This window comes from Monopterus albus, unplaced genomic scaffold (genome assembly GCF_001952655.1).
Source record: "Monopterus albus unplaced genomic scaffold, M_albus_1.0 scaffold31.1, whole genome shotgun sequence".
NCBI lineage: Eukaryota > Metazoa > Chordata > Actinopteri > Synbranchiformes > Synbranchidae > Monopterus > Monopterus albus.
In genome coordinates, this window is record NW_018127911.1 from 1684338 (window position 1) to 1711961 (window position 27624).

The following is a 27624-nucleotide window of genomic DNA, read 5'->3' on the forward strand; positions in this document are numbered from 1 at the left end:
ACATTCCCTTGCCTTTGCATTGCTACGCCTTTCATCTCTGGTTAATGTAGTGAAAAGCCAGGGACAAAGTCTGCAAATTCATCACAATTACTGCAACCTGTCACCTCCTCACAGCCAAGCCACCACAGCATGTTTACTTCATATCTGTTTGGAAGTAGGAGTCACATTGCTTCACAACCAATTATACTTCAATTACAAAGCAATGATCACACTGTCCTCTGATAAACACAAGGAAAGGCACCAGTTAACCTTCATGCTTTCCTGTTTTTACACTCCTCTATATCTTTCCATGCTGCTATAGTACCCAGGGGGTGAATTACTCAGGATAAAATAGGATTAAATGTTCTAAACTTTGATTACCAGCTTCATTAATTGAACTAAAACAAACCAGACTGTAAAAGCTTTGCTGCGAGACATTGTAACCTAATGCATTTTTCAGTCTTGAATGAGGACACCACAATTAAATCATTTCACTTCAAATAGCAATTGTGGCGTGTATGATATATCTGTGTGTGTGTGTGTGTGTGTGTGTGTGTGTGCTGAGGGATCTGCTCCCCTTTCCTATCAGACAAATTGCTTTTTATAAAGCAAAGCCAAAGTCTGGGAAGTGTCTTTACATAGCAGCTTTCAAATGCAAAGGGAATTCAAAGTGTTTTACATAAGGTATGACAATACATTAAAGCATGTAAAACACATCGAGGAGGAAAATTAAATTAAAAAAAAGCTAAACTAGAAGTAAGGAAGAAAGGTTTGGGTTCAGTTTTAGCTAAAACTTTGTGTGTATTGCTCACTTTATACAATGTGTCCTTGACATGCCTGTCACTGGACATGCAACCTAAATTTATGACAATGAACCTGTGACCTTCTAATTAAAGGATGCTCCATCACATCACTCAGCCACCCACAAATGCCAAGACACATCTGTAACAAAATTCGGTATCTAGGGTTGCATTCTTGAGGCCAAAGTTAGCCTCAGAACATTTGACTTTCTTGAAACTTGGGCATAATGGCACCAATTTGTTCCCCACAGCCAGTTGTTTTCATCTGAGCTCTGAGCATCTTAATTAAGGCTGCAATATGGATATAGTGAAGACAAGGCTATTCATTCAAGGCCCTGGAGGCCATGAGCTAGCCAGAGAGAGAATTGGTGTAGCTTGGCCGTGGCATTAAAGTGATGGTCCAGCGAGAGCGAGAGAGACGGAGGAAGCAACCAGACCAGAGGGAATCGATAACTACCGACCAGGTCAATGGGATGGCTAAAAGCATAAAGTGTCAATGGGTATTTAGTTCAGAGTAATAAATCATCCACAGCAAAAGAGCGACACAGCCAAGAATTTATGAGTGTGTGTATAAGATTGTGTGTTTGTCTGAATGTGCTTGTGTGAGTCTGTCTGCTTTACTCTGTACTTGCTCTGTTTGAGCATCTTAATTAATGCATGCATTGTAGGTGTATTTCTGTTTGTGTATGTGTGTTTAGAGACGTCATCCCCAAGAGGCACACAGCGGCACCAGTGGCCAAATACACTGAGTGCCTACTTATCAAGCCTGAATGAATTAAGTATGTAATGTGAAAAAGGGTCAAGTTATCTGGCATTGATTTCCAACAAGATGAATGGTCATGCAGCATTTGCAATCCACTCCATTTTCTCTTCATCTTTACCAATAAAAGCTTTAAATTTTACTTTCAAGTGACAATGAACAATGCTTCTGTCATGTATCATTGCTCTCCTTGAGCAATGATACATGATATATTTCAACAAAGCTCCAAAATTCAGATGAAATATATTTCACAATATTTTGGAACACAATATGGATACGAATAGACAATGTGGAAGTCTGTTGTGCTACAGAAGTTCTTTAGGAGATTGTTATGGATGTTTTTGCCATTCTTTAACATTAGATGGAATCAAAATCATGGACACTAAACTAGTATTATTAGCTTTAGGCATTAGCTGAAATTCTGTAACTCAACAAACTTAATGTTAGCAATTAGTGAACTTTTATTGTTGCATGCTGGGGGTCTGTGAAGCAGACAGCAGTGCACTGACAATAGTTATTATTTCCACAAGCTAACAAACTTAGTGCATTGTTATTATTGTGCGGTTTATGGAAAACCCTATGGGTATCATTTCAAATCTGACAAGAGCCATGCTGAAAAGTGGAATTCCCCCTTGATATCCCATCAGTTTTCTAAATAACACAATATATGGACAAACACACACAAACAATAGAAGAAGCCATAGTGATAGTTGCAAGTCAAAGCAACAACACAAGTGTAGTTTGAGACAGGTGTCAACATGTGTATACAGACAGATGTGCATGATATACAGATGCTACAAGCTACAGTATATAGACAAATGCAGACAGAAAGGGTGTGAAACCAGCAAAGTGCAGGCACAGAGCTGAAGAATACATGAACACACATACACACACAAAACCCTAGTGTTGTGGTATGTGAAGACACTGTCTTCTTAGTATCAGTACTTAAATATGCATTTACTCACAAACAAATGGCCTTTGCACCACGTTCAGTCCATCCAGCTTGTCTGTGGACTCGCTTTCAAAAATAGACAGCTTATGTTCCCTCTGTGTAGTTTTATGTCTGTTGCTTTATATGTATGTGTTGTGCAACACTGGGAAACAAGACAGAGATGCTTTGACTCAGACTTAGCTGCACAGCATCTCTAGGAGAGTGTGTGGGCCTATTTTATAAGATTTTTTTCATGTAAACTGATTTTTGTCTCCTCTTACATGCTGCACATTTCTCTGGATTTTATTTAATCTCAGGTACTCTCTACATAGTCTCCCCCTCTCTCCCAGCAGGTTCAGTATGTTGCTGTGTTTGTCCTCACCTATATTCCACTTAAACACTCATCACCTTTAACAAAAGCAGGCTGCAAGGTTTCTGTAGCAAGACTACAAAAGCATACAAATAAAACCACGTACAATGTGTTGTGCATAAAGACTGAAGCAAGACAGCAGAGAAGACTTCTTTTGTAAGATAAAAAATAGAAGAAGAGAAAACCCTAAAACAAGAAGATAACTCAGGGACAAGCATATTCTGCTGCAAAACAAAAAATACGTGGGAGAAATTAATCCCCAGTCTTTTGGTTGGCAATGGAGGGAATCCTCAAAAAGAGTCGCCGCTGTTGAGGGTTGATTTGGGAAAGAAATGGGGGGTGGGGGGTCAGTTCTTCTTGCCATTCTGCATGGGACCAGTGGGAGCATCAGCGCTGCATTATAGGCGAAAGGAAGATGGACGGAAGGGGCGAGGGAAGGAGGAAGGGTGACTGTTTCAGCTGAAGTGGTTAGTATGCCTGGCTTCATTAGTGCTTACTTACTTGGAGTAAAGGAGGGGCAGAATAAGGGCAACTTTAAACAGCTTGGGTGGAATCCGGGGTGCTGGTTTGTTGGGGTAGAAATAACATATATTAAAAAATGTGGGCCCACCTTTCAAGGGCCAAGGCAGAAGTCCACACAAAGACAAGGAGAGGACTGCTGGCAGTGTTTGAAGTTTAGCTGAGGAGGGGTCAAGACTCCTTTTGCTCTTCTTTACCCCATTGGGGAGACCACATAAGAAAACAAGATGAGGCTGTCACTAGCACTTTGTGTGTGGTAGATTTGGATGCCTGGATGTGCAATGGGTCAACACCAAGGAATATTTCACTGTTCAGGTTATTTCATGAGGAAACTGATGTACATTTTAAATGCACTGAGGCAAGAGGACAGGAACATCTGTGACTGGGCGGGTCAGTGAAATTGGATTGCTATGTATCTTCTTCTGCACTAGAAAGCACATCCTCTTGAATGTTAAAACATGTCCTGTTGTTTGATATGTTGAGCGAAGGTATACAGGACTGTTAAACATCAAAGAGGTAACCAGAACAGAAGCACAAATGCACACATACACAACACTGAATGTAGCCCATGAATACAGACTAGGTGGGTCACAGCTACTGTTCATGTATGTGTAAAACAAAAGATCTAAATTTGTGTTTTTCTTTTTATAAACACACATGAGCACATAAACACACATGCTGCTCAGTAAACTCACCCCGGTCTCAGGGTGCGCAGTCCAGGCTAATTCTGTTGTGGCCCACCTTGTGTCCATCAGCGTCTCTGTCAATGAAAGCAAAAAAAAAAAAAAGAAACCAACCACGTCAGACAAAGAGGAACAAGGTGACAGAGGAAATCAACATAACTTTCAATAATTTTCCAGCAGTGTCACAAAACCTGTAATATGGTCCAAGGAACAGATAAGAGGCTTTGATGAAAACTTGTTCTCAGATAACAGTGAATAACTCTTTGACAGCAAATGAAGGCTTGGAATGATATTAGATTCAAATGTGTGTGTGTGTGTGTGTGTGTGTGTGTGTATGTACACTATACGTGTGACAGCAAAACCAAGAAAGGACAGTGGGACAATGAGACATCCAAGTGGGTGATCTGTGAGGTACTGTGTGACATTTTAATGCAACTCCTTGTCTGGCTAATTAGTCTCAATTAGACATTTGTTTTTAGACTGTAAACAGGAAACAATGGCGAGTCTCACTGTGAAACAGTTCCACTTCCCACAGGGCACTCTGACGCATGCACACTTGATAAGGTACACACACACATACAGTGAATAACAGGTTGTAAAACTACACAAGACATAAAACCCAACAAAAGGCTTGAGTGGAGACGGGGTAATAAAGTTAGGTGTCACAAAAGAGGAGCTCTTGAGCAGAATAGAGGTCAATAGGCACTATCTGAAAACATACACTCTCTAGGTTTACCTTGCTATTACCCCGATTGCCTGGCACACCCTTCACATACTCAGTACCGACAAACACACAAAATGGTGGACAGGGATATCTCCTGCAAATCCCTTTTCTTCTCTCCATTTTTTACTCTCTTCTTTCTGCTGGCAAAGGCACCCGCTTTGTGAGAACAGGGAAGGAAGACTATAAATGTAGAGACTTTTACTACCTGGCGCTCAAGGCGCAGTATGCGGCCACCATTATCTCAGCCGCTGTGCTGTTCTACAAGATAGTAAAAGATGATAAAATGACACTACCAGAAAGTGAGCTTGCATTGCCCATGTTCATTCTGAGAGGTTCTGTTTTTCTTGCCTTCCTTGCTGAAGCTGAGTAAGTCTGCGCTACTGTACTACCACCATCTTCCTCTGTCTCTTTCATCTTTGCATTTTTAAAAAACTTTTTTATTTAGTTATTGTTTTGCCCGGTGAGCTTACAGGAAACTGCTGCCGTCACTGTTGTGTTCAGGAGCACCAGCCGTGACAAACAGAAACACAGTTATGAATTATGAGAGTTCTGTAGAAATGGCATTTAGATGGGAATTCCCACTCAATTCCACCGCCACATGCTTGGGGTGACAGTGTCTCTGACGTGTATGTTCCTATTACGCTGCTGACTTCCAAGAGAGCTCCAGCCAAAGGGAGATATCTTCCAGTGCAAAAAAAAAAAAACAAATACATCAGATTTCACATGAGGCTTTGGCTTGTTCTCCTCAGGCGAAATGGTCTGGAAGATTTACTGTGACAGTCTCTCTGGGAGTGGCTCTGGGAACTGAAGTGAATATCATGTACTCACAAGAGCACAGGATGAAATCTGGCTTGCAACTTTTGTCACAAATGATCTAATAGTGATAGTTATAGTAATGGACCTGGTTGTGAAAAATGCTTTAAAATAAATCATGACTGCTTTTACCCAGAGCCCTCTTTGTAACAAGATGCAACGAGACCCATTTTTCACTTGAGCAAGTAAGGCTATACTAGTGTTTTCATCTTAGAAAGTGTGTCAGTGTATAACCTGTGTGATTGTATACTGGTTATGGGAATTACTCATACTGTGACCGTGTGTGATTTTGGACCTTTTATCAGTAACTACTGTACACAGGGAGATAAGCCCGGGTGATGGAAATCATATACCTCCGCTACCTGGTGTTTATTTTCACGACTGAGCCGTGTGTATAGTACAATGGCTTGTCATTGGAGCTGACCTTCCTGTAAAATGACAACACGGTGAAACACAATGACAATGAATATGAGGAGAGTCAAAGTGGGGGGAGGGAGGTGAGACGGAGATGAGAGAGAAAGAACAAAAGCTGGAGAGCAGAAACAGAAATATGCAAAACACACACGCCTGTGCACTTTGACTCATTGGTTTGGACAGTCGATCATTCGGAACTGCATGTACAGCAGTAACCCTTCCCATATCGATGCATCTGCATTCTTTAACCTTTGGGTCTGTGTTTGTGTGAGTGAATGAATGTGTGTGTCTGTGTGGGAGGGTAATTGTATTTGCGTGCATGTGTGTATTTGGCGTAAAGCCCTGTATTGTGTCCGAAGTGGAGTACCAATCCTGAGTCAATGGGCCGGAGCAAAAGCACTGAACGGTCCCGACCTAACTCCTTCTCTGTAGGTGCAGGTGTGTGTACGTGCGTGTGAGTGGCCACCCTGCTCACTGGTCTCTGCACACTCTGTTTGTGTCTGTGAATAACACATCAGGCAACAGAAGCACACTGAAATATTCATGACTGTACAGTGAATTCAGAGACCTGCACAGTCACACAAAACACACATGCGCACAGTAATGGGAACAAAACAAACCGGTAAATAAAGCGCTATGTGCCCATGTGCAAAGCACTTGGTTTTGTGTGCCAAACCAACAGACTTGTGTTACATTGATGATAAAGGAGAAAGGCAGAGTAAGACAAATTAAAGGGAGAAAGTTGTATAAGCAAACAATCTCTGAAAGCTTGAAAGACCATGCTGGCAGCCTGTCTATTGGGCCCGATTAACAGAAAGAAGAAAAATAGATGGAAGGAAAACCAAAGGGATGAGGCCGGAGAGCCTCCACAGCACACCTTAAATACTCTCCTTTTTACTCTATGTTTCATTTCATTTTCAATTCCTGGAAGTGTAAATGGGAAAAAGAAAGATTCTAAGTTGGACTGGACAAAACAACCAACTGAGCAAATCAGGCAAATGAACATGCAAATGTTCTGCCGTAAAACAGACACACAGAGACTGAGTGAAGCGTGCAGATGTGGGAGGTATCACTGAATCAGCACACACAGATGCACAACAAGGTTGTTTAATCTACCTTCTCGCAGGCACTCTCACTTTTTTCACATTCATTTTCAATCTCTTTGTCATCATCTCTGTGAAATGCTGTAAATCAGTTTTGTTTCTTTTTCCTCTTGATTTATCCCCTACTTGCTTTCATAGTGGAGAGAAGAGAGAACTATACCTGACCACTTGTAGTTTGTCCTGTTTCTCTTTCTCATCCCTCTCCTTTTTTTTTCATGCCAATCTCCATATCTGTGCTTGCATTTGCACAATGTGCTGTGACGGATGTGGTGTGCAGTGTACAGGGGAATGTTTTTCAATCTCCTACTGCATATGATGGCTATTTAATTAGCATGTCACTGTTTGAGTAATCTGAAGATTGCTTTAGTAAAGTGTTATTTATAATAGAGAGGGCAAAAGCACCTGGGATTAGCATAACAAACACGGAGGAAAATGACAGTGACATTTGTTTTCTTTGTGTGCTCTGATTGTGTGAGAAAAATAGCAGGAATACAAACAGGCTTGGTTGGATCCTGTGTAGGCAAATACTTGTGTACACACACATACACACACACACATACATACAAAACCAACCCCTACACTCTAATCCTGTAATGACAGGGCAGACCTAATAACAGGGGAGGGCACTGAAGCATTCGTCCCTATGGCCGCATCCAATACACATGCACTCAACATGCACACATAAAAACACACAGCTCCAGAGTTACAAGCCTCTTAAAATATTTCTTTGTTCAAACAAGCAGTCTTCTTAAAAGAAAGGAAAAAGAGGAGGACTGACGGAGGAAAGGGGAAGAAAGACTATTACTGAAAGAGAGGAATGTGTAGTCGTTTCACAGGCTAAGACCTTGGGTCACAAGGAGCAGACAGGTGAAGGATTTAGCTTGGATCTTGCCATGACTACTTTGAGCTTTTTAGCATACTCCTCTTTGTTAGCATGACCCCATCAGGTGACAGCTGAAAGATAACTGAACCAAAACCCGGGGGAGCTAAAAGATATGTTTTGATAACCTTGGAGGTATGAGTGTTACAGACGGAACAATCATCGAAATGTTACCAAAAGCTTTTTGTCGTAATACCTTCCTGTTAGCTTGAGTTCCTGCACTTTGTTTTGAGCACAAAACAAAATGGTTTTTCCTCATGCTAGAATTTATTTTATGAAACACGATAACAGCAAGGTTTTGTTTTCAGGCAAAAAAAAAAAAATCAAACCCCCTGATGACTCCTTCCCCAATAATCCTTCCCTTCACCCTTCTCCACCAGTTAATTATCTTCTCCCCACCTCTTCTGCGAGTTACTTTTGTTGCGTTCTTCTACAGTCAAACAGGCCAAGCTCATGGCAACCAGGCATGGAGCAGCCACTCCATTAAAATACTATGCCGTCTGGTTGCCAAACACTCGAGCCTCTGTTTAGCCACAGAAACAGTGAAATGTGTCAACACTAAGAGCAAGGACCTTGTGCTCAAGTTATTAGTGCTATTAGCCTGATTGCTTTGTGTGCTATCTTTGTTGGCTCCGCTTTTGTCATCTAACTTGAAGCTGAGGCAGAGGAGGAAGAGACACAAAAAAGGAGAGCTGGAGGAGGGATGCTATTCAAATTCAAATTGTCCAAGCAGCCCTTTTGCCTTTGTACAGGGCCAGAGTGCGATGATTAGGAGAAGTCCCCTCCATTTTATGGCAAGACCTCCCGTTTAGCACCCCCCAGACACACACACACTCACTGTCACGGTAATTGGTTGCTGCGACATGGACAGGCCAAGGAGGTGATTCCTCTGTGGAATTCCTGAACGGGCCAACCTCCCATGACAAAACCCCCTCCCCATCAGCACACACACATGCATGCATACCCCGCTGCCACTCACTGTCAGTCATCCCACAATGACTGTCAAACAATACATTTGTCCAGTCAGTGTGTGCACTAACAGGGTTACACCATCAATGCCTAGCAAATAAGCTCTCTTTCTACCGCTCTCATTCTTTCTTGTCTCTTTTTTTTCCCTCCAGACTCTTTCTCTCTCACTTAGTCTAACTCTTATATCATTTCTCCCCATGGGGAGGTCTAATGAACACAAGTCTTTGCCCTCTGCATTTGTCACTGGGCCCATGCCCTCAATTATTTTCCCCTTGTCAAAAGATACCTTGGGGCTGAATACTATTTGGGTTATAGCAGCTTGCCAGTTTTTTATCTGTCTGCTCGTCCTGCCGCGTCTGCTTCTAACAAGCAGCTCTTACTCAATAATGCTGGGTGATAAATAAACTAAAACAAACACCATGGCGTTCTTTTTTGTCAGCGGTTTTGGTGGAGCAGAGCACAGCAACGCAGGTGAAATGGCATTTAGATTGCAGCAAGGAGAATATTGTGAGCTAGTTCAGCTGCTTTTTGAACTTACATATGTGCCTGTATGGGTGTGTGTCTGCTTCAGCCAAGGAGGGTACTGCCTTTTCTCAAGAGCCAATGAAGTCTGCTCTAGTTCCTGTACTGCTGATGGAATGGGCCTCTTTGTCTTTACCCCAAACCCCCTCCCTCAGTTCTTTCTCTTTCTCTTTCACTCATTCCCTCTTCTTTCTCTCATCTCTTTCTCTCACTAACATTCCTAATTACAAGGTACAGAGGATCTGACTAACAGGTAGCCCTAAGGGCAGCTGTCTACAAAACCAGGTGTGCCTCTATGTGTGTGTGTGAGTGAATATGTGTGCCAGGATGTGTTTTAATGAACGTGTGTATGCATGTGCGCATGTTCACCCTTCGGTAGCTGGCCTATGATAGCTATAAGTGACCACACGTGTGCCTGAGTCATTCTCGTATGAGTAATTGTTAAGTGATTGAAACTGAAGCCTCTGCATGGATTACTGCATTGTCATTTTAACTTTTAGGATTTGTTGAGAGGTGTATTTGATTGTTCTATCCAAGTGACTGTAGATAAGAGCACGATCTAACTCAATTAAGAGGAAATACAAAAAGATATACACTCATGAACACTTTTTCAGTGGCTCCCTATTTTATCTGTGCCCGCATGTGTATGTGGTTGTGTGTGAAATTTTTGCCTCAACTTTCAAGTTAACCACCCAGCCCCTCACCCTGCCAGAGACAGCTGTCCGCATTGTCCCATGGGTTCAATAAACGGCTCTGTGTTCGGTTGCTACTGAATAAGTCACAGCCCCTTCATCAACTGTACTGAAAAGTTAACACATTCACACACAAACACACACATTCAAGGCTGGGGGTGAGGCGTGCACTTGTTTTATTAGCTACTTGCTCTCTGACACAAGGACTCTAGGTTGCCTTCAAAATCCAGCTCTGAATAGGTTCAATGAAAATTCTAAATCGTGTGCGTCCGCATTTCATCGGAACTCGCATCTCAGTTTCTGTTTCCGTACCTCGAGGTTATCTGCAAATATTTGTCATTGTTCACTTTTAAATGAAAATACCGGTGTAACTACAGCACAGCGGATCCTCCAAGACGTGCAGTTTAACTTACAGCTGACTGGAATATTGTTTTCATCTGAATATGTGAGCTATAGCTTTGAACCTGCAGCCTTTTAGATGTTGCTTTATTTCCCACATTTTGAAAGATGCACTCAGAAGGGAGTGTGAAAGCTTTTGTTCATTGTCCACAATGTTTCACATTTATCTCTATTTCCTTCTCTACCCCTTTACTGAATATGTAATAATCATAATAATACTAATACTAATAAAATAATAATAACTATATAACACATTTCAAAAACAAAGTTACAAAGTGCAATAAAAACAATAGAAAACAGAATAGCATCAATTAAAAAAGACCGAGTTCTCCTGCCGGAGTTCCCCAAGGAGGGAGTTCCACAGCCAGGGTGCCCGAACAGCAAAAGCCCGGTCACCTCTAACAGTTATCTTCATGTTTGTTTACTGCTGTCACCAGACCGTTGATGATGACTATTGTGACTTAATCACAATATTCATCACCAAGGCTGCATCTTTTTTTTTTTTTTTTTTTTTTTTTTTTTACAATGATGTCTCCATATGTGACGTTTACTGGGTTTCATTTCCCACTGAAATAATTCTCTCAAGGAGTCATTCTAGCCCACGCTGATTTACGACACTGAGATGTTTGGCCTTGTCATCTGAAACCTAATTAGGGCTGCCAGTGCTTTAACTCACCTCACCTCTTACTGGAAACTAAGCATGGGGCCACATATTTTATGTTGACATCATCTGAAATGGAAATATACTCGACATCTCTGGTAAATGAGGAGAATATCACTGAAAATCTTCACTTTCATGTTGGGTTTTTAAAGTTGAAAAAAAAGATCCTAAAATTAAATCAGACCTAGTAATAATCTACTGAGTACGGTTTCATAGCAGTGATTTTATAAGACTTGGTGTCACGTTTACCATTTAATCTCATTTTGGATAGGCATGTTCCTCATTTGCAAATGATTATGTTTCAGCCATCAGGTCTGTCTGTGTTTAACCACCACCACGAAATGGGCATGGGACCAGATTTCTGTAGGGACACGGGATGTTTACATCACCTAACATGGAAACTATTGCCTCAACCTTTACCATAGCCATTTTCCCACTTAGAATCACTCCTGGAAATTTTCCCACACCTCTGTCTCTATGTTTTACAACATTTCTTAATTCAGATGGAGTTAGATGTTTTTTTAATCCAATAAAATTCTACATCAAACACTGACAGTAAACACTGGTTAAGCGTAACAGTGTAGTCATGAAGTAGAGGCGACAGTGGTGCGGTGGGTAGAGCAGTCGTCTCCCAAGCTGAAGGTTTGAATCTCGGTGCCGGCAGTCCACATTTCGAAGTGTCCTTGGGCAAGAAACTGAACCCCCCCCCGTTGCCCTCGATAGTTAGAGCCATCGTTGAGTTGGCGCCGCAGATGGCTGCCATCGGTTCTGTACCGGAAACAAATTCCTTGTGTGTAACATACTTGGCCAATAAAGGTGGTTATCCTTATCCTAAGTAGGTTGGTGAATCCGAGTGTGGGGTGACTTGTGCAGCGTGTAACTCTGCATGAGATTCCTAGATGCCATCATCTGATTTCCTGCCGAATGACTCAGCCAACTGCGACTGAAAAATGCAAACAAGCAAGCAAAGAGCAAGTTTGCCTTCACCTTGACAATCTGCGTAGGAAATACATTTTTGTGTGTATATGTTTGTATTATTACCCAGAATGAGGAAGGAAATTAGACGGTAATTTGGCTATTTCTCTGTGTGTATGTGTGTGTGTGTGTGTCACGACAGCTGTTGATTTAATTCTATTTCACCTCATGCTCCCTAGAGAGCAGCAAAACCTAGAATACAGTTCATATTTAAAACACAATATTGAATTAGGTGTTAACTCCAACAAGCTCTGATTGATTTACTAGTGTGCTACCCTGATGAAAGGCAAACAAATAAGCCATGAACATACATTACTGAACATTTCAAACTCCGACTTTGTTGACACCTACCAAAACAAGACAACACACCTTCTAATGTAAGTTCCACCACAGATTTCACCCACACCTATTTATAAGATATACAGTAAAAATTAAATGGTTTTCCTGGAAGCATTCCTTGGTATACAGCGGTTCACAACCTTGCTCAAGGGCACCACAATAGACATAAGGAATCAGTGCATTCTGTACTATTCAGTTCAGTATGCTCTATAAAAATAAATTCTATAGAAGAAGGAACTTTATTTTATGAAAACAAAATGTCTCGACATATTATTTAGCAGGCCGTTTTATATGTCTGCTATTAATAAACAAACAAAAAAACATTAGGCTACTTTAATTCTCAAATATCCCTAATGTTAATACAACCAGAGTTTAGCAGTAACATGAAAACATTTGTTCATATCTGTCTAAAACATCTCATATCCCACTTATTTAAAGCTTGTAACTGATGTTCAACAACTGCCTCATTATATAGTTATCTACAAAGAGACAGACATAAAAGGGGGTGGGGGAGTAATTTACTCCATGAAATACAGCAGTGCCAATATTCTTTGATTTGCAGCTTTGTCTGGTCAAACCTGCAAACTCCCCTGATGACTCTTCAGTGGATATTGTTAATGAACAAATCGTGCTTCATGGCTCACAACCCTGAATCATGTCAGGAAGCGAAGGCACTAATAAATATGAAGTGCCTCAAAGATCAACCGAGAAATGGGAATGATAAATTATGATGCAGTTAATCTTGAAATAAGCTTCATTCTTGCTCAACAGTGTCATTTAAATGTTAGACTTCTAAAAAATGTAATGACACTGAATTAAAGGGGGATATGCAGGTAAGACAGGTAGACACTCATGCTTACGCACACAAATTGTGTAAACAAAATAAAGTAACAACTGCTTTGTCTGTGTATGAGCAGAAATTTGCCTGATGCCTCTGCTGCTCTGAGTGATTTGGGGTATTGGAGGTGTGGGCTAACACTGTGGCAGGTGACCGTCAGGACCCGTTAACCCCATCAAAGTCACATTTAGCATATCAAGTCTGCCAATGGGGTTTTAGCAACCAAGTCTACCCCCATATTTCAATTTTATAAACCCTCTCAGTCACATTTCTACAGATTCTGTGGGTACTTTGTGAGAGCAACTGTGGCCTAAACATCACGTTTCATCACAAGGGTCAGTGTGTGACCATTAATCCACTGTTAAAATGTTCTTGAGAACTAAATAAACCTTTATTTGTTCAGTGATTATAAGTCACTCTGGATCTGAGCGCCAAGTAAAAATGACTGTTTGACTGTAGTAAAATTTAAATGTCTGAACATCCATGCGAGATACAAAAAGCAATGAACAACCATGTGAAAAACAATAACACAATATGTGCCAACACTTAGTGCATTACTCCACAGCCTGACACACAGCACAAAAGAAATAACTAGTGAATGAGGATTTATCTGTTCAGATAAGCAAGGGGAAGGCGGGGGGTGGATTCCCAGCTTTGGGTGTGGCTTTTTGTGATACTTGGAAAATCATTCACTGCACAGTCAATTTTCACCCGCATTACTTGTAATTCTCCACAGATTTCATCAAAAGAGAAAGCCAGAGAAGGGAGAAGAGTAGAAGTCAAGGAAAAACAGGGTGAGGAAGGGAGAGCGAGAGATGGGAGTCCAAAAGAAAACCATGTGTATTCAAAGTAGAGACAAAGAAAGAGGGAAAGAAAAAGAAATGGGAATGAAAGGCAAAGGGGGTGCAGTAAGGTAACAAAGAGGGGAGCAGGAGGAAAGAGAGAAGACAGAAGGGACAGGAAAGTATGCAGAGCTGGGACACTCTCTCTTGTATTCCCCACAGCCACTGCACCTCTTTCAATGCCACTGTGTTTTTGGCATGCTGACATACAGCAGCTTTCAGAGACTGTGTGTCTGTATGTGAATGTGCGCTGCAATGTTTGCTATATGTTTGCGTCTTTGCCTGAAGTGTCTGTGTTTAACATGCAGCCTGATGGGAATTGTCTTTGCTCATTTCCTTACTGCAGGCCAGGGAGCCATTGCCTACTTCACTGCTGTCGTTTCATCTGTTTCTCTACTCTCTAATGCTTTTCTTCCTCCTCTCCTCTCTTCCCCCTGTCAAGTCTTTGTCTGCTCTGCTGACCCTGTGCCAACCGGGGAGTCCATTCATAATAGCTTGATAGCTCTGGCAACAGACTGTGGAGAAGTTTTCTGCAGCAGATATATGAAAATGTGATAGCAGCAACTGTCCTTGGGGAATTATGTGTGAATTTCAATAGAAACATCTCATTGTTACTGAGAGTGGTGTATGTGTGTAAAGGCACACACTCACCTGTGTGAATAAATGAGTATTTGCTGCTATGGGTGGAAGCTGGTGATTATCTGAGTGTCTCAGGGGCACATAAACATGCAGAAACACACACATGCATACATTTCTGTTCAGTAGGAGGTGGACTATTGTGCTGCCTGTGCAGCTGGATTGTGTGTGAGCAGTTACCTCACAGTTCTAATAGCAGGTTTCAGACAATTTTGTGTGTCAGCAATGGCTGACTCAACAAACAGAACTCAATCACATGGGAACACAAACCCATACTGTACACTTACATAATGCTAATGCATACACATAGTGCATAATGTATTATTTAAACAATAATAGCACCAACACACTTATAATAGAAAACCAGACATGTTATTAAGAGTGGTATACATACACACAGACACACAAATCCTGTGTGTTCACTGGGGGTGTAGCCTAGAAAGAGCTGGAACAGGGCAATGAATAAAAGCTGTGGCTTTTTGAATGACTGAGCACCACAAGAAAAGGGCTTAGTTCCCAGCTTAGGCGTTTTGTTTCAATAGCCACTGAGTCTCTCTCACAAACATATGCCCTCTCTTGCTCTCTCTCACTCATCTCTGACTCTCTCTCTCTCCGACTGTGTCTCTCTCTCTCTCTCTCTCTCTCTCATTGTTTCTCTTAATTCAGCCTCTCCTAATTCAGTCATCTGCCAGTGTATCAGATCACCTTATAATGCACCTCCAGCGTAATATGTAATGACTGTGTTGAAGCTAATTAAAGTTGGGTACTTCCTGTTACATACGGAACAGCTGCCTGTGCGCCCGCTGTGAGGGGCAAAGCCCCAGTGCTGTTCACATTTTCCACATGCCAGTAGCTTCCAATTACTTTTGAACAGTGTAAAAAACAAAAGTTTTGGAGGTTTGCTTGTTTCTTTTTTTTTGCTTCTGCTCAGAAACTTGCACAGACAGGATAAACAAAATAACAGAACCCTAATAGGAGCTGGGGACTACCCTATTAGCGCAGACGGCAGCTAGAGCTACTAAAAGGAGTCTTATGGATCATCAAGCAGCTGCTGATGATTTATGAAGATGTTGCAGGGTAATTATCAAGTCAGTTATCACTGTTAATTTCTCAGGTATGCCCTTGTTTACCTGCGAGGAAATAAAAAGAAGGATGGGGGAGAAAAGAAAGAAAGAAATGGCAGCTGGGGATTTGCAACATGAGTAATTATACTTTACCCCCACCATCGCCCACATACACATCATCACACTAGCAATCTGCTGTCTCTTCTTTTCTGAAGGAAGGATAAAGTGGACCAGGTGATGTGCAAACCCTGCAGGCAGACAGGTGTTTCTCACATCAGCGCGGTAAGTCAGTAGAGGGGTTGTAACAGTTTACCAGCATGCCCACTCATTAGCCATTCAGGTCAAAGGCACTGAGAACAAAAGGAAGGCTAGAGCAGTTAAAGTCAGGAATGCAACCTGCCAGGTCAGGGCTCTGTAGGCCTGTGTGACTGAGATACTCTTACACACCCATTCTGTAACAGCCACCGGAATCTATAGTCACAAGGATCACAAAGTACAGCTATCTCTTTCTCTGTACCCTCAAATAATGAGGAGTTGGGGAGTGGTGCTTTATGTAAAAACAACTAAAATCCCGTGGCAACCTGAGACATTGCAAATACAAACATGAATGGGAACAATGATCTGGAACAGATCTGGCATTCACCTACCAGAATCTGTTTAGTTAAATAAGTCGGTTCTGTCAGGACCGCTCGGTGTGACCTGCCTGTCTTCCTTCCTTCCTTCCTTCCTTTCTTTTCTGTTTCTCTTTTGTCTCTACCTTTATGACAGAACCTCTCCTTCACACAAACAGCTACCACTCCCATCCACTCCCATTTTTCTCTGTCTTTAACTCCACCTAGGTTTGTGTTTGCTGGCTATAACCAGTGGTACTCTGATTGTTTGCTTAAGTAAATGTATCAATACCGCAGTGTAAAAAATATTCTGAAACTAGTAATATCCTCCTTTTGTAAATGTACAAAAGTATTAACATCAATATAGATCTAAAGTACCAAAAGGAAAAGTAATTTTAATGCAGAATGGCATTACTGGATTATAATTGTTGATGTATTTAATCCCACAGCTTTTAAAAGTGGAGTTTTAACTACCATTCATGCTTAGAATTTAAATTACTGCTGTAATGAACTGTAGTAAAGTCAAAGTATGTAGTATCACACAGTGAAAGTACTCAGTTAAAGCAGAGATACCTCAAAATTATACTTAAGTGCAGTACTTTAGTAACTGTAAAACTCTGGCGGGAGCATTGCTCTTTTGCATGAGATGTCTGGCTGCAACCTGTCTTTTTTCATTCTTGCATTGTGAACAATGGTTAATGGTTGATAATGACACACAGCTGCAGACTGATTACTAAACAGGCTTTATGAAGTTATTTTGGACACCAGGCTTTTATTTCATTTCTGAAGTGGGTGGCGGTAAATAAATGTGTTTATTTGTTATTTGGAATAATTAACTTGGAGTAAGAGGTGCAAGGGAGAAATCATTGTTATTTATGCCCATTTTGTTTTTTTTTGATGCCCCCATATCCACAAATGGCTGTGTGAGATTAATCACATTGATCTTTTCTGGAGTGCAAGTGCTCTCTAAAACTATTAGCGTCTTTCTCCTTCTCTCCCTCTACTCGCTTCTACAAAGATACTTGTCAGAGCTGCATTCTTAATCATGACTGAGTTAATTAATCTCACACTTGGCTGCTTTAATAACTTGACTTGTTAGACCTCCTCTGTGCAAATGGACTTTGCCTCTTTAGCAGCTAAAAGCACCAGTAATGAACCAGGGGGGAGACAGGCATAGAAACATGGTGTCAGGATCATCCATAAAAACCTTAAACCACGGCCATGTTAGCACTAATATCTGCTGGACCTTACATGTGCATTACATTTACATTGTAGCCACGGAGCTTACATTCCTGCAAAGTGGTTTCTTGAAGTGTTGCAGTACTGCAGAATAAGCTTCAGTTCCTAGACTGCCAACATTGCAAGCAACCAATTGACTCAGAAAATGCAAACATCAGCTATAACCCTCGGACATCAGATGCAACACAGTCTTTATGTGATTCTAGAGGTATGATTCAATTTGAAGGAATTAAATATGAGCTCGGGAGAAGAACTGTCTGGCTTTTAAAGCTACCAGTTATTGTGTTACCTTAATAAATTACTAACATTTGCTTTTGTTTGTTTGCTTTTATTTTAGGCATTAATTACAGTAATACCCAAAATCACAGCTTCAAAAATTAGCAACCTTTAACATCCAAAATACACTTCACACTGTGTACCACACAGATTCCAGGAATTTGGCTCCACACATACTGTAAAGCACACATGGAGCCAAGTTGCCGTAAAAACTTTTATAGATAATACTAATCTTTATTTCTAGTACCACTGTTTCAATGATATGATCTGCATAGAGTGAATGGTTGTTTTTTTGTTTGTGTTCTTAGATTTACATTTAAAACCAAATAAAGTGGGTGGAAGGAGGAGTTAACAGAACCCAGTTTTTATGGGAAATATAGTAGAAGCTTTAAGAAATCCATTTTAATCTTTATTAACTACCTTTATATTAAACGAAAAATGGAGGAAGAATATTCTGGGGAAAGAGAATGTAAATCAAATGAACCTTTTTTCTTAGCTTTGGCATCCACACTTTATCTGCTCTTAGCCCACAGCATTATCTGGTCAGTCTCGTTTTTTGGGGGGGATTGGTAAGGTCACAAGCCTTATTAATGTATTTAACCTATGGAGAAACCATTTGATAGCTACAGAATCCCAGCCATGGGCAATTAAAAGAAATTGAAGGATAGACAGACAGACATCCAAGGCTGCTAGGATCCATATGGCAGGGGCTTTCTGAGGCCCACCTCAATTACATAAAGACCTCTGTGCATTGGCATGACACACAGAGGGCCCCAGAGAGCAGCACCAGAAAAAGAAGGAATAAATCATACAGTGGTGAGTAACACACACAGGGGCACACAGATATGCACTGAAACATGCACGCAAACAGACAGATTGCCAAGGACACAAGTCCCAGTATGCACTGCTCAAGTCGACACAGACACAGACATGAGCTTTCTATCTTACTCTAACACATACACACACAAACATAAGTTCATCTTGTCACCGTCCTTGTAAGATGGATGTCTAAATAATCGCACATGATTGCAGAACCGCTTGCATCACAGATCCATGCTCAAGGACCCTGATACACTCCAGCAGGTCTGTTAAACCCAAGCCAGCTGACTAGGCTAGAGTTTATGCTTCAGCTCCTCTTTCATGTGAAGGTGTCTGACTGTCCTTAAAGCAACTAAACAGCAGCATAAATCTAAGCAAAGAAAGCTAGTTGTACACTGGAGAATGAGAGGAACACTGCCTAAATAGGAAGTGAGCAGGATGAAGTCGGATGGTTTGGCTGAATGATGTCAATGATAAATGAGATTAGGGAGGGGACGGAGAGCTCTGGGTTAAATATCTTTTCTGGATTGTTTTTATAGAAGATATATGGTTTAAATATTTTTCATTTTGTCATCTGTCTACCCTTCCATCCCCTTGTCCTCCTCTTGGGATATGTGAGGAATGTGGGCTACCTTGGCTAATATATTATTCACCCTTCAGTGATGTGTAACTAAAGATGGCAGCTTGAAGGGAGCACGGTGTCACCACTAACCCCCATACCACAACTACCTACACATACACACACAGTAGCGTTAGCCATAAAGTGCTATGTTCTGAAACAGTGCATTTTAATTAATTAAATTAAAAATTGTGCACACAGATACACACATACATTCTCCTATATTTCCGTCTTGACTGTATGTGCATCTGTTTGTGTGCGTGTACACTAATATCAAAAAACACAATATTTCTAAGCTGATAAAACACAAACAGTTGTGATCTTTTTTGTCTTTATTGAACACACCCATTGATGATGGAAAGTCACAGCAACACTGGGCTTCTGATGTCAGTACATGTCAACAGGAGTCAGGTTATAGCAAACCTGGAGTCCAATCAATGAAACGAGAATGGAGGTGTGGTTTAGAACTACGTTGACTTATAAAAACACTCAAACAGTGTCAGTGTGCTATTCACAAGCAGCATCAGCTGATGTGAGCCATGCCTTGCAAAAGAGAGATCTCAGCAGACCTAAGATCAGGAGTTGTTGATTTGCATGTAGCTGGAAAGGGCTACAGGGTCATCTCAACGACTTCACAGTTAGACAAGCGCTTGCTATAGGTTACTGCTGCCGAAGGTGGTTCAACCAGTTATTAAAACACTGTTGCTGTTACTTTTTCCACCATCATTTAGTATGTTTAATGGGTGTGTTCAGTAAAGACATGAAAGAAAGATCATGACTGTTTGCGTTTTATCAGCTTAGAAACATTGTGTTAGTTGATATTTGTGACATTGGTGAAGATCAGATCACATTTCATGACCAATTTATGCAGAAAATCAGGAAACTGCAAACAGTGCCATTACTTGTTCTTGTGACTGTAAATATATAAATCTCAGTTTTGAATTAATATTATCTGGATAAACTGGGGCACAATGAAAAAGGAAAGGGAAAGAAAAGGGACAACAGTCTTCTGAAGTGAAGGTACTCTGAGGATGGATAAGATTGGGGGTTATAAAGAACTTTTTTTACCTCTCTCTTTACTTCTTCAAGTGCACCTGGACACATGGGCACGTATTTCTACATTGTAGGGCACACTAGTAAGAGCAATATTGCTTTGCACCATGGATGATCAAGAGAACTAATGGTTAACTCTTTCATAACCCACCCAAAGGTTTCACCCTGTTACCTACCTCCTTTATTGTGATCATTATAACTCAGCCAGTGGCAAATTTAGCTGCCGGTAGTTAAAAAATAACAGTCCCAGTGTTTATGCCTAAGCTTACCCATTAGCAGCAGCTGGGCTTTTTGTGGCCCATGGGTAATAAAGTCTGAAGGGAATAAACAACAATAAGACAAGTTCATTTTTCTCACTAACTTTACAAATGGGAAATGAAAGGCACCAAAAATATCAGTATGTTTCCATTCAGGCCATACGTATTCCAATTATTTTCAGCACACACACAAATACACAAGTCTGACCTCCTGATGGTCCGAGTGAGTTGTTGGTAAGGCTCCACTCACAGGGTGTGGATCAGCACTGACCTGATTAGTCACTGCCCAGGGCTGCCGGGCAGTAAATCTGACTCTGGACCAGTGTTTATGGGATTCAGACTGCACCACACAAGGCCACGTCGGATGGGCCTTGTGCCCTTGGGCCCTGAACAGTGACTTCACTGAAAGGGAGGGAAAAGGGCTTTTGGGTGGGGAATCTGAAAGACTGATTGGTAGTTACAGTAATTATAAGATTGGGGCAGAATGATGTCATGCTACTGGCACACTTCTTTCATAAAGGTGTTATGAAGTCAACAGTACACTTCTGTTATATTTCCATGCTTGCAACAACAAGCCTTTGTTTAATAAAACAAAAATAAACAATAAAAAAGTGGATCAAAATATCACTGCTCTGAGAAAGTGTTAATATTTCACCAACATGAAGCCCCCCTCTGCTCCCTCAGGTTCTCTTCCATATCTAATGACTGTCAAGGCTCAACACATCTGGGGTGTTCTATTCTCGGGTTAATGAACAGGTGAGAAAATTATCTAGCCAGCCAAAGATGCAAATTGATTTTTTAAAGTGTTGTCTTATTATCCCATGTGGGGTACTTTATCCAGTACCACAAAAACACAACACCAGCCAATGTGGGCTGTGTAACGTCAAGGTCATATGGGTGTCACAGTTCTCTATGTGTGCATAGACAGAATGGGGGTCGGCGGTCTCGGTTTAGGTTGTATGGATTGTCTGGAAGCAGGGCCATTAGTGATGGACTAATTAGGGGAGGCCAAGTGGTTTCCAGTACCGGTCGAAGCCAAGATTCATAAATAAATAAGTGAAGGGCAGCTTGGTCGCTTAATTAACAAAGCATGAAAAAACAGCATGAATCCCAAGAGACACAAACCCAATCTGGTTGCAAGGATGGGCTATCGGCAGTGATCCCGTCTATCTTGGTGGCATTGATTGATGGCAAGCCAAATTGAATCTCTAATCATCACCACCCTTTTAGTTCCGGCACCCCTGGGGATTTACAAAGGCCAAAAGTGGCACAGGGGATAATGCTTTTGTAGCCCTTTCCTGATACTAGTGGCATAAACATTGCAACCCCTCCACAACCTCTCTGCCCTATTCACTTGACCATCCCCATCTGGCCAGGGGTTATCTGACCCCTCTGTGTGTTCTCGCTCACACTTTCATGTCTCTGCCGATTGTTTTCACACTCCGTTTGGCTGAGGCACTTAAAACCCAGACACCTCATGCAACTCACAGTTAGACACCCTCTGCCACCTAAAACAGCATATTACATTACAGCCCACTGAGGCACTCTTGCCTTTCTTTTTTTGTAGACATTCTCTGCTAATCTTTTTTATTGTACAATCTGACAGGAAGATGTTTTGTGAAAATAGCCAAGGGCGATGAGAGGCACAAACTACACACGGAAAGAAAAGTACATCACAACCTGTCATGTAACCACTTTTTTTTTCAATTTTCTGTATACAGAACACCATTAGGCCTTTATGAGATTCGGGACACAAGTTGAGTCAGTGGAATGAGTGGCAATGACATGCATTTGCCAGGCCTTTTGACTGCAGGCGTTCCTCTCTCTCAATACACAATAGGGGAAGTCATCTTGACACTCAAGACCTTATCAAGAAGCAGTCAACAACAAAGGGCCTCCAAGCAGTAAACAGTGTCTGTCTCCCAGCTGCTTACTGTCGCTGCTGGGATTTTGATATCACAAAAGCATGAGATAACAGAGAAAGGAAAATAATACTGCAATTAGGACCTACTGTAACTGTGATAAGCTGCAGTCACAGAAGAGAGGCAGAGGGCAGAGCGATGGACAAAAAGGATGAGACGAAAGAACAAAAAACACTAGAATGACAGTTGAAGAGTGGAGGCAGAGAGATCATAGGCTGAGAACAAAGCTGGGAAAGGGGCAAGGCCAAAGAGAATGACAGAGGTGAAAAAACAGAAGGTAAACACTTTATACAAGGAAGCTTTGTCTGCAGAGGATTGTGTTTAATGCCCATCTTTTTTTGTTAGAAAGCCTTGAAGCATTCTGTTCTTCCTCTTTAGTGGGTTAGAGTGCCAAGCTGTCTGGCAAGCACAATACATGTGAGGACATTTAAGTTAGTTGTAACTGATTAACTTGTGCTAAAACGCCACTGCAGTTATACAACCTCAGACTTCCTCTAATCAAATGAAAATATATTAGTCCATATAAATCAACAACTAAAGGTCTGAAGCAAAGGTGAACTTTGCCTCTCTATCAAAATAAACATGTTTTAAAATGACACCACAATGCTTTGTTTCTGTTGATATTCTAGTTTAGCAAGGCTTTCAATTTTTATTTTTACATTTAATTGTGGGCAGGTAATCAAACCACAATTCTCAGCTATTGGTAATCTTGCAATCACAGCTCATATGAGATTTGTGTTTATTCACTCACTCCTTCTGCCTTTTGTTCAGCTCTAATTATTTCATTCCATCTGCCACTGAATCACCGATTCTGACACTAACGGAGACTGCATTTTGAAATTGTCGCACAAGGTTTCCATTGATCGGCACTGGCTTGCTTGTCAGATTAATTAAAAAAACTGCAGGCAGATTCCTTTCATCTGGGACCAGTGTGAGAGTATGTGAACAAGAGACTGGGTAAAAGACAGTGAAAGTTATTGGTGGATCTCCCTTCCCAGGAACAAACCTGTATCTAGAATGGATTAAAGGTGGACACTTGGCCAATAGATCAGAGGCAAATGTCTAAAGCAGGAGATTACCGTTTCTCTATGGATCTCACAATCTCAGAACCCACTGCTGCTCTATTACACAGGTCCTCACACTTCTGTCATGGCTCCTTCCTGTCCTCCACCCTGTCTCCCTTAAACTCACCTCAGTTCACCTTGACTCCCTGCAACCTCTCTGCAGCCTCTGGCCTACAGAATTGCTTCTCTCAACACCTTCTGAAATGCACTGGCTGGCCAATAAACAGAACTGAGTGGCTTTTGAAAATGAGAACCCTGTCTTCTTACTTCCCTCTCTTCTCACCCTGCATGGCCTCACGCACACGTGCAGCTCCAGGTTTGAGGTACTTTAACAACTGATAACCGTTCTGACTTTGGCTCAGTAGGTGGACTGGAGCATGGCGAGAGCTGGACCCAGCACACACGTTGCTCACTTAACCATGCTAGAGGCTCAAACACCTAAGTAGGGTGGGGAAGGTTTTGCAGCATAGCAAAGAAGGGGCATACCTGGAAGTGAGTGAGCTTGCACCTGGCTGAAATCCACCACCTGCTATCTCTAGCCTTCCTGTGATGTTGGAATCCACAGTGCTAAAGCGCTAGTCTTGCAAAGGTAAAAGGAAGGTCAGATACCATGTACAAACCCTATGAGAAGATGTCTCCCCTTCTTGATCTTTTTTTAATCCCCCCTCTCTCTTTCATTTGGCACACATACACTCACACTGCTGCACACCATCAAAATGCCATATTTCTGGGGAGCCAAAGCAGATAAGAAATGAGGAGTCTTTGAACTGTGTGGTTGTTTCAAGCCCCTTCTTCTCCTCTCAATCTCTGAGCTCCCCTGCTGTTCTTTCGGGAGGGAGAGAAAGGGGCTGATCGGTAGAGTTTGACAGCAATGAAATGAATGGAGGCAGCTGATTAATTCATTAGCAAGCGAGCGAGTGGATGTGGGCTCTGACCCTAAGAAGTGGGTGAGAATTGGTGTGTGTGTGTTGATATGCATGTGTATTTGGTGGAGGTACATGCATGTGTATAGCTGTGTGATTAAGCAACTGTCACCATTCATGTGTGTTAAATGTGTGTGTTGCGAGGTCAGAAGGTGTGAGTGGGGAAAGGGAAGCTGTTCATGGCCTGACTTGGCACAGAGGGAGGGGTCAGCCTAATATTATCTGGTGCTTTCATCTTGCTCATGGCAATTAGTCTTTCAAGGAGCTTACTGTCAAATCCCTAGTAAAAAACATCTAAACTAACAACCACCGTGTCGCACAGAGATACACAAACTCAAATATATATGTAAAATTGAATGGTATGTATAAATTGCAATTTTTTATCCATGGTTGAGGTTATGTAAATGTCAGAGTAAATGTACAGTTTTCAAGTAAGAACTGATATTATGGGGACATGATGAAAAAAGTCTTGCGTAAAATAAAATTCTGAAAATTCATATACTTAGCCAGTTGTAGTTGATTGTGACTTACTAACAAAAGGAACAAAAGTTTGCTGGAGCACTTTCTTGTAGCAGTGGAACAACAGCTCTGCACTAATTGAGCCTGATAGCAGACCCACGGGGTGGCCTTTCTTCCTTTCTTCTGTGTGCCCCCTACCCCCTATTCTTCCTCCCTACAACACACACAGTTCACTTTATACTCTCCTGCCATACAGTTCCACCAAATGGACAGGTGTTAGGGCCATCTGAGTAACAAAAGAATGAAAGCAACACTTCAACATTTGCTAAATTGCCCCCATGAAACACTTTTCTTAATAGCAGCCAGTTAGGCTTTCTGACCTCCCTTTCATTGTCCTCTAAATATTACACTCACTTAAACATTAAAGTCACTGTGATTCTGAGAAACTCAACAAAGGTTAAATAAATGCTCCCTACAGCTGGCAGTGCCTCCAGGAGACGTCAGCATGGAACCATAGGGATTATGTAAATAGCTTGACAAAAGGTCAAGTGTTGGTGCTTCTGCCACTAAAATGTGTTAGATTCACCCTGCGTGAGCTTTATGTTTAAGATGTTTAGAGTAAATTTGACGCACAGCTGATAATGCGCACGCTGCTGGTAAAACCCATTGCTGTTCTTGAGAAGACAAATAGAGAAAGGGAGAAATATTAAATAGAAGTGTGGAGTCCTCCTCATGCCTGTGGGCTTTTTGAAGTGTATATTAAGTGCAGGTGGCAAGTGTTTTTGACACCAAGGATGAGTAGTGGGGCAGAATAAGGTGTAATAGCAGCCTGCTGCAACACTGCACTCAGTAAGAACAGGAATGCTCACACTCACAGACCCCTAACCAAGTAAAATATACACCATTCCAACACTCTTCTCCTCACACATACATTATGGTTAATTACAGTGGACATTCAAACCCATCACATTAGTCATGACTTCAGCATTCTCCTTGAAGCTGTTCCTATCATCACACATAGACTTACTCAGGATGGCTGTTTGAAAATTAACAAAAGCTGTTTTCCTGCTCTTGAAGGGAACAAGGCCTGGAGCTATTCCTGGTGCCTTGCAAAGTTCCACCCAGTGCTGCTTAAACTCAGCAAAGAAATGCCCCTCCGCATTTCCCCTCACTTCTTTTTTCTTATTATATTTAACAAGTCCGGGAAAGGCGTGAAACTGGGTGACGTGGCCATTCTTGCCCCTCAAGACACACTGTTTTACAGCAGCAGCCGCTTTTCAGACAGATGAAACTGACCATTTTTTAAAGACAAATATCAAAGATCTCTTTCTGCTCCATTGGCAGAATTAGTTACAAGAGTCTATGGCTTGTGAAGTAATGGAGGGAATAGGCTCAGAGGTGAATCAAACTGCTGCAACAACCCTTAACTCCACCCTGCAACCCTACAGTGCTCTTTTCACTGTGTCTGCCTTTTCTGTGCTTGCCAAGAGACAAGCATAATGACCACTGCGTGTCTATGCAGGCTGTTAGTCATCTGTCACAAGTGCTCCAACCTGCAGATAGTACATCTGTTGGGTCTGCAGGCTGGCCACGGTGACAAAAAGACAACAACATGCATCACTGATCCATTCTCAGACTGTGCTTTTGACCTGGTCTGTTTGTGTGAATGTTAAGAGTAGTGAAAAGTTACAGTCAGTCTCTCTAAATATACACATCCTCTTTCAGTGTATTTTTATTCACCACTGAAATAGAACTGGAACTTGATTGTGTTAGGACAGCTATTGTTGAAAAAGAGCAAGACTAGCCTTGGGGAGAGGGCTCCCCACAAAAAGCATCCAAAACAGCCCCCTTGTGACTTCTGGATAGAGGTCACAGGACGTGGGTTGAGTGTGGGTGAAAAGCACAGCAGGTCTTAACACGCTTGTAGTGTGGACATTTTGACACATGGCAATGTCAGCTGCAGTTTATAGACTTCCGTTCCAAACAGGGCATATGGTATGAAACGTCAACTCTGATGGCCATTACTATTATGTCTGACATTTCATCAACATTTTGAGAGCCATTACTGTAGTTCAGAAAGAACCTAAATGTTATCTTAATGAAACAGTCATCATCCAAATATACATCTTAATGAAACAGTCATCATCCAAATACACGTACACACTTAAATACACAAAAACTTTGATGTTGGCTTTTTCCGTGACAAATCATGAACATGTTGTGAATGAGTTTTGATGGATAAAGCAAATAAAATTACAAAAGAAGTAAAGAGTCTAAACATGCTTACCACGATTATTTGTCAAAAAAAAATCTGTATTATTAGGGTTTGTGCTCGCACCTTCTTAATGACTAGTCCACTTTAAATGGGCATACTGTATCGCCAGCAACACACACGCATACACATTCCAACTCTTAAAACTACACAGACACACATACACACACTCCTACCCCCAATATGCACCACCCGTC

At 41.5% G+C, this 27624-nt stretch overlaps 1 protein-coding gene across 1 annotated transcript in view; it reads right to left on the reverse strand.

The window, feature by feature from the left end:
• Window positions 1-27624, reverse strand: part of ephb3b (eph receptor B3b) — a 62513-nt gene that overhangs the window by 27765 nt on the left and 7124 nt on the right. Inside the window, exon 2 of the mRNA XM_020596858.1 lies at window positions 4055-4119. Within this exon, the coding sequence (XP_020452514.1) occupies window positions 4055-4119 (65 nt within the window). The remainder of the gene's footprint in view (window positions 1-4054; window positions 4120-27624) is intronic.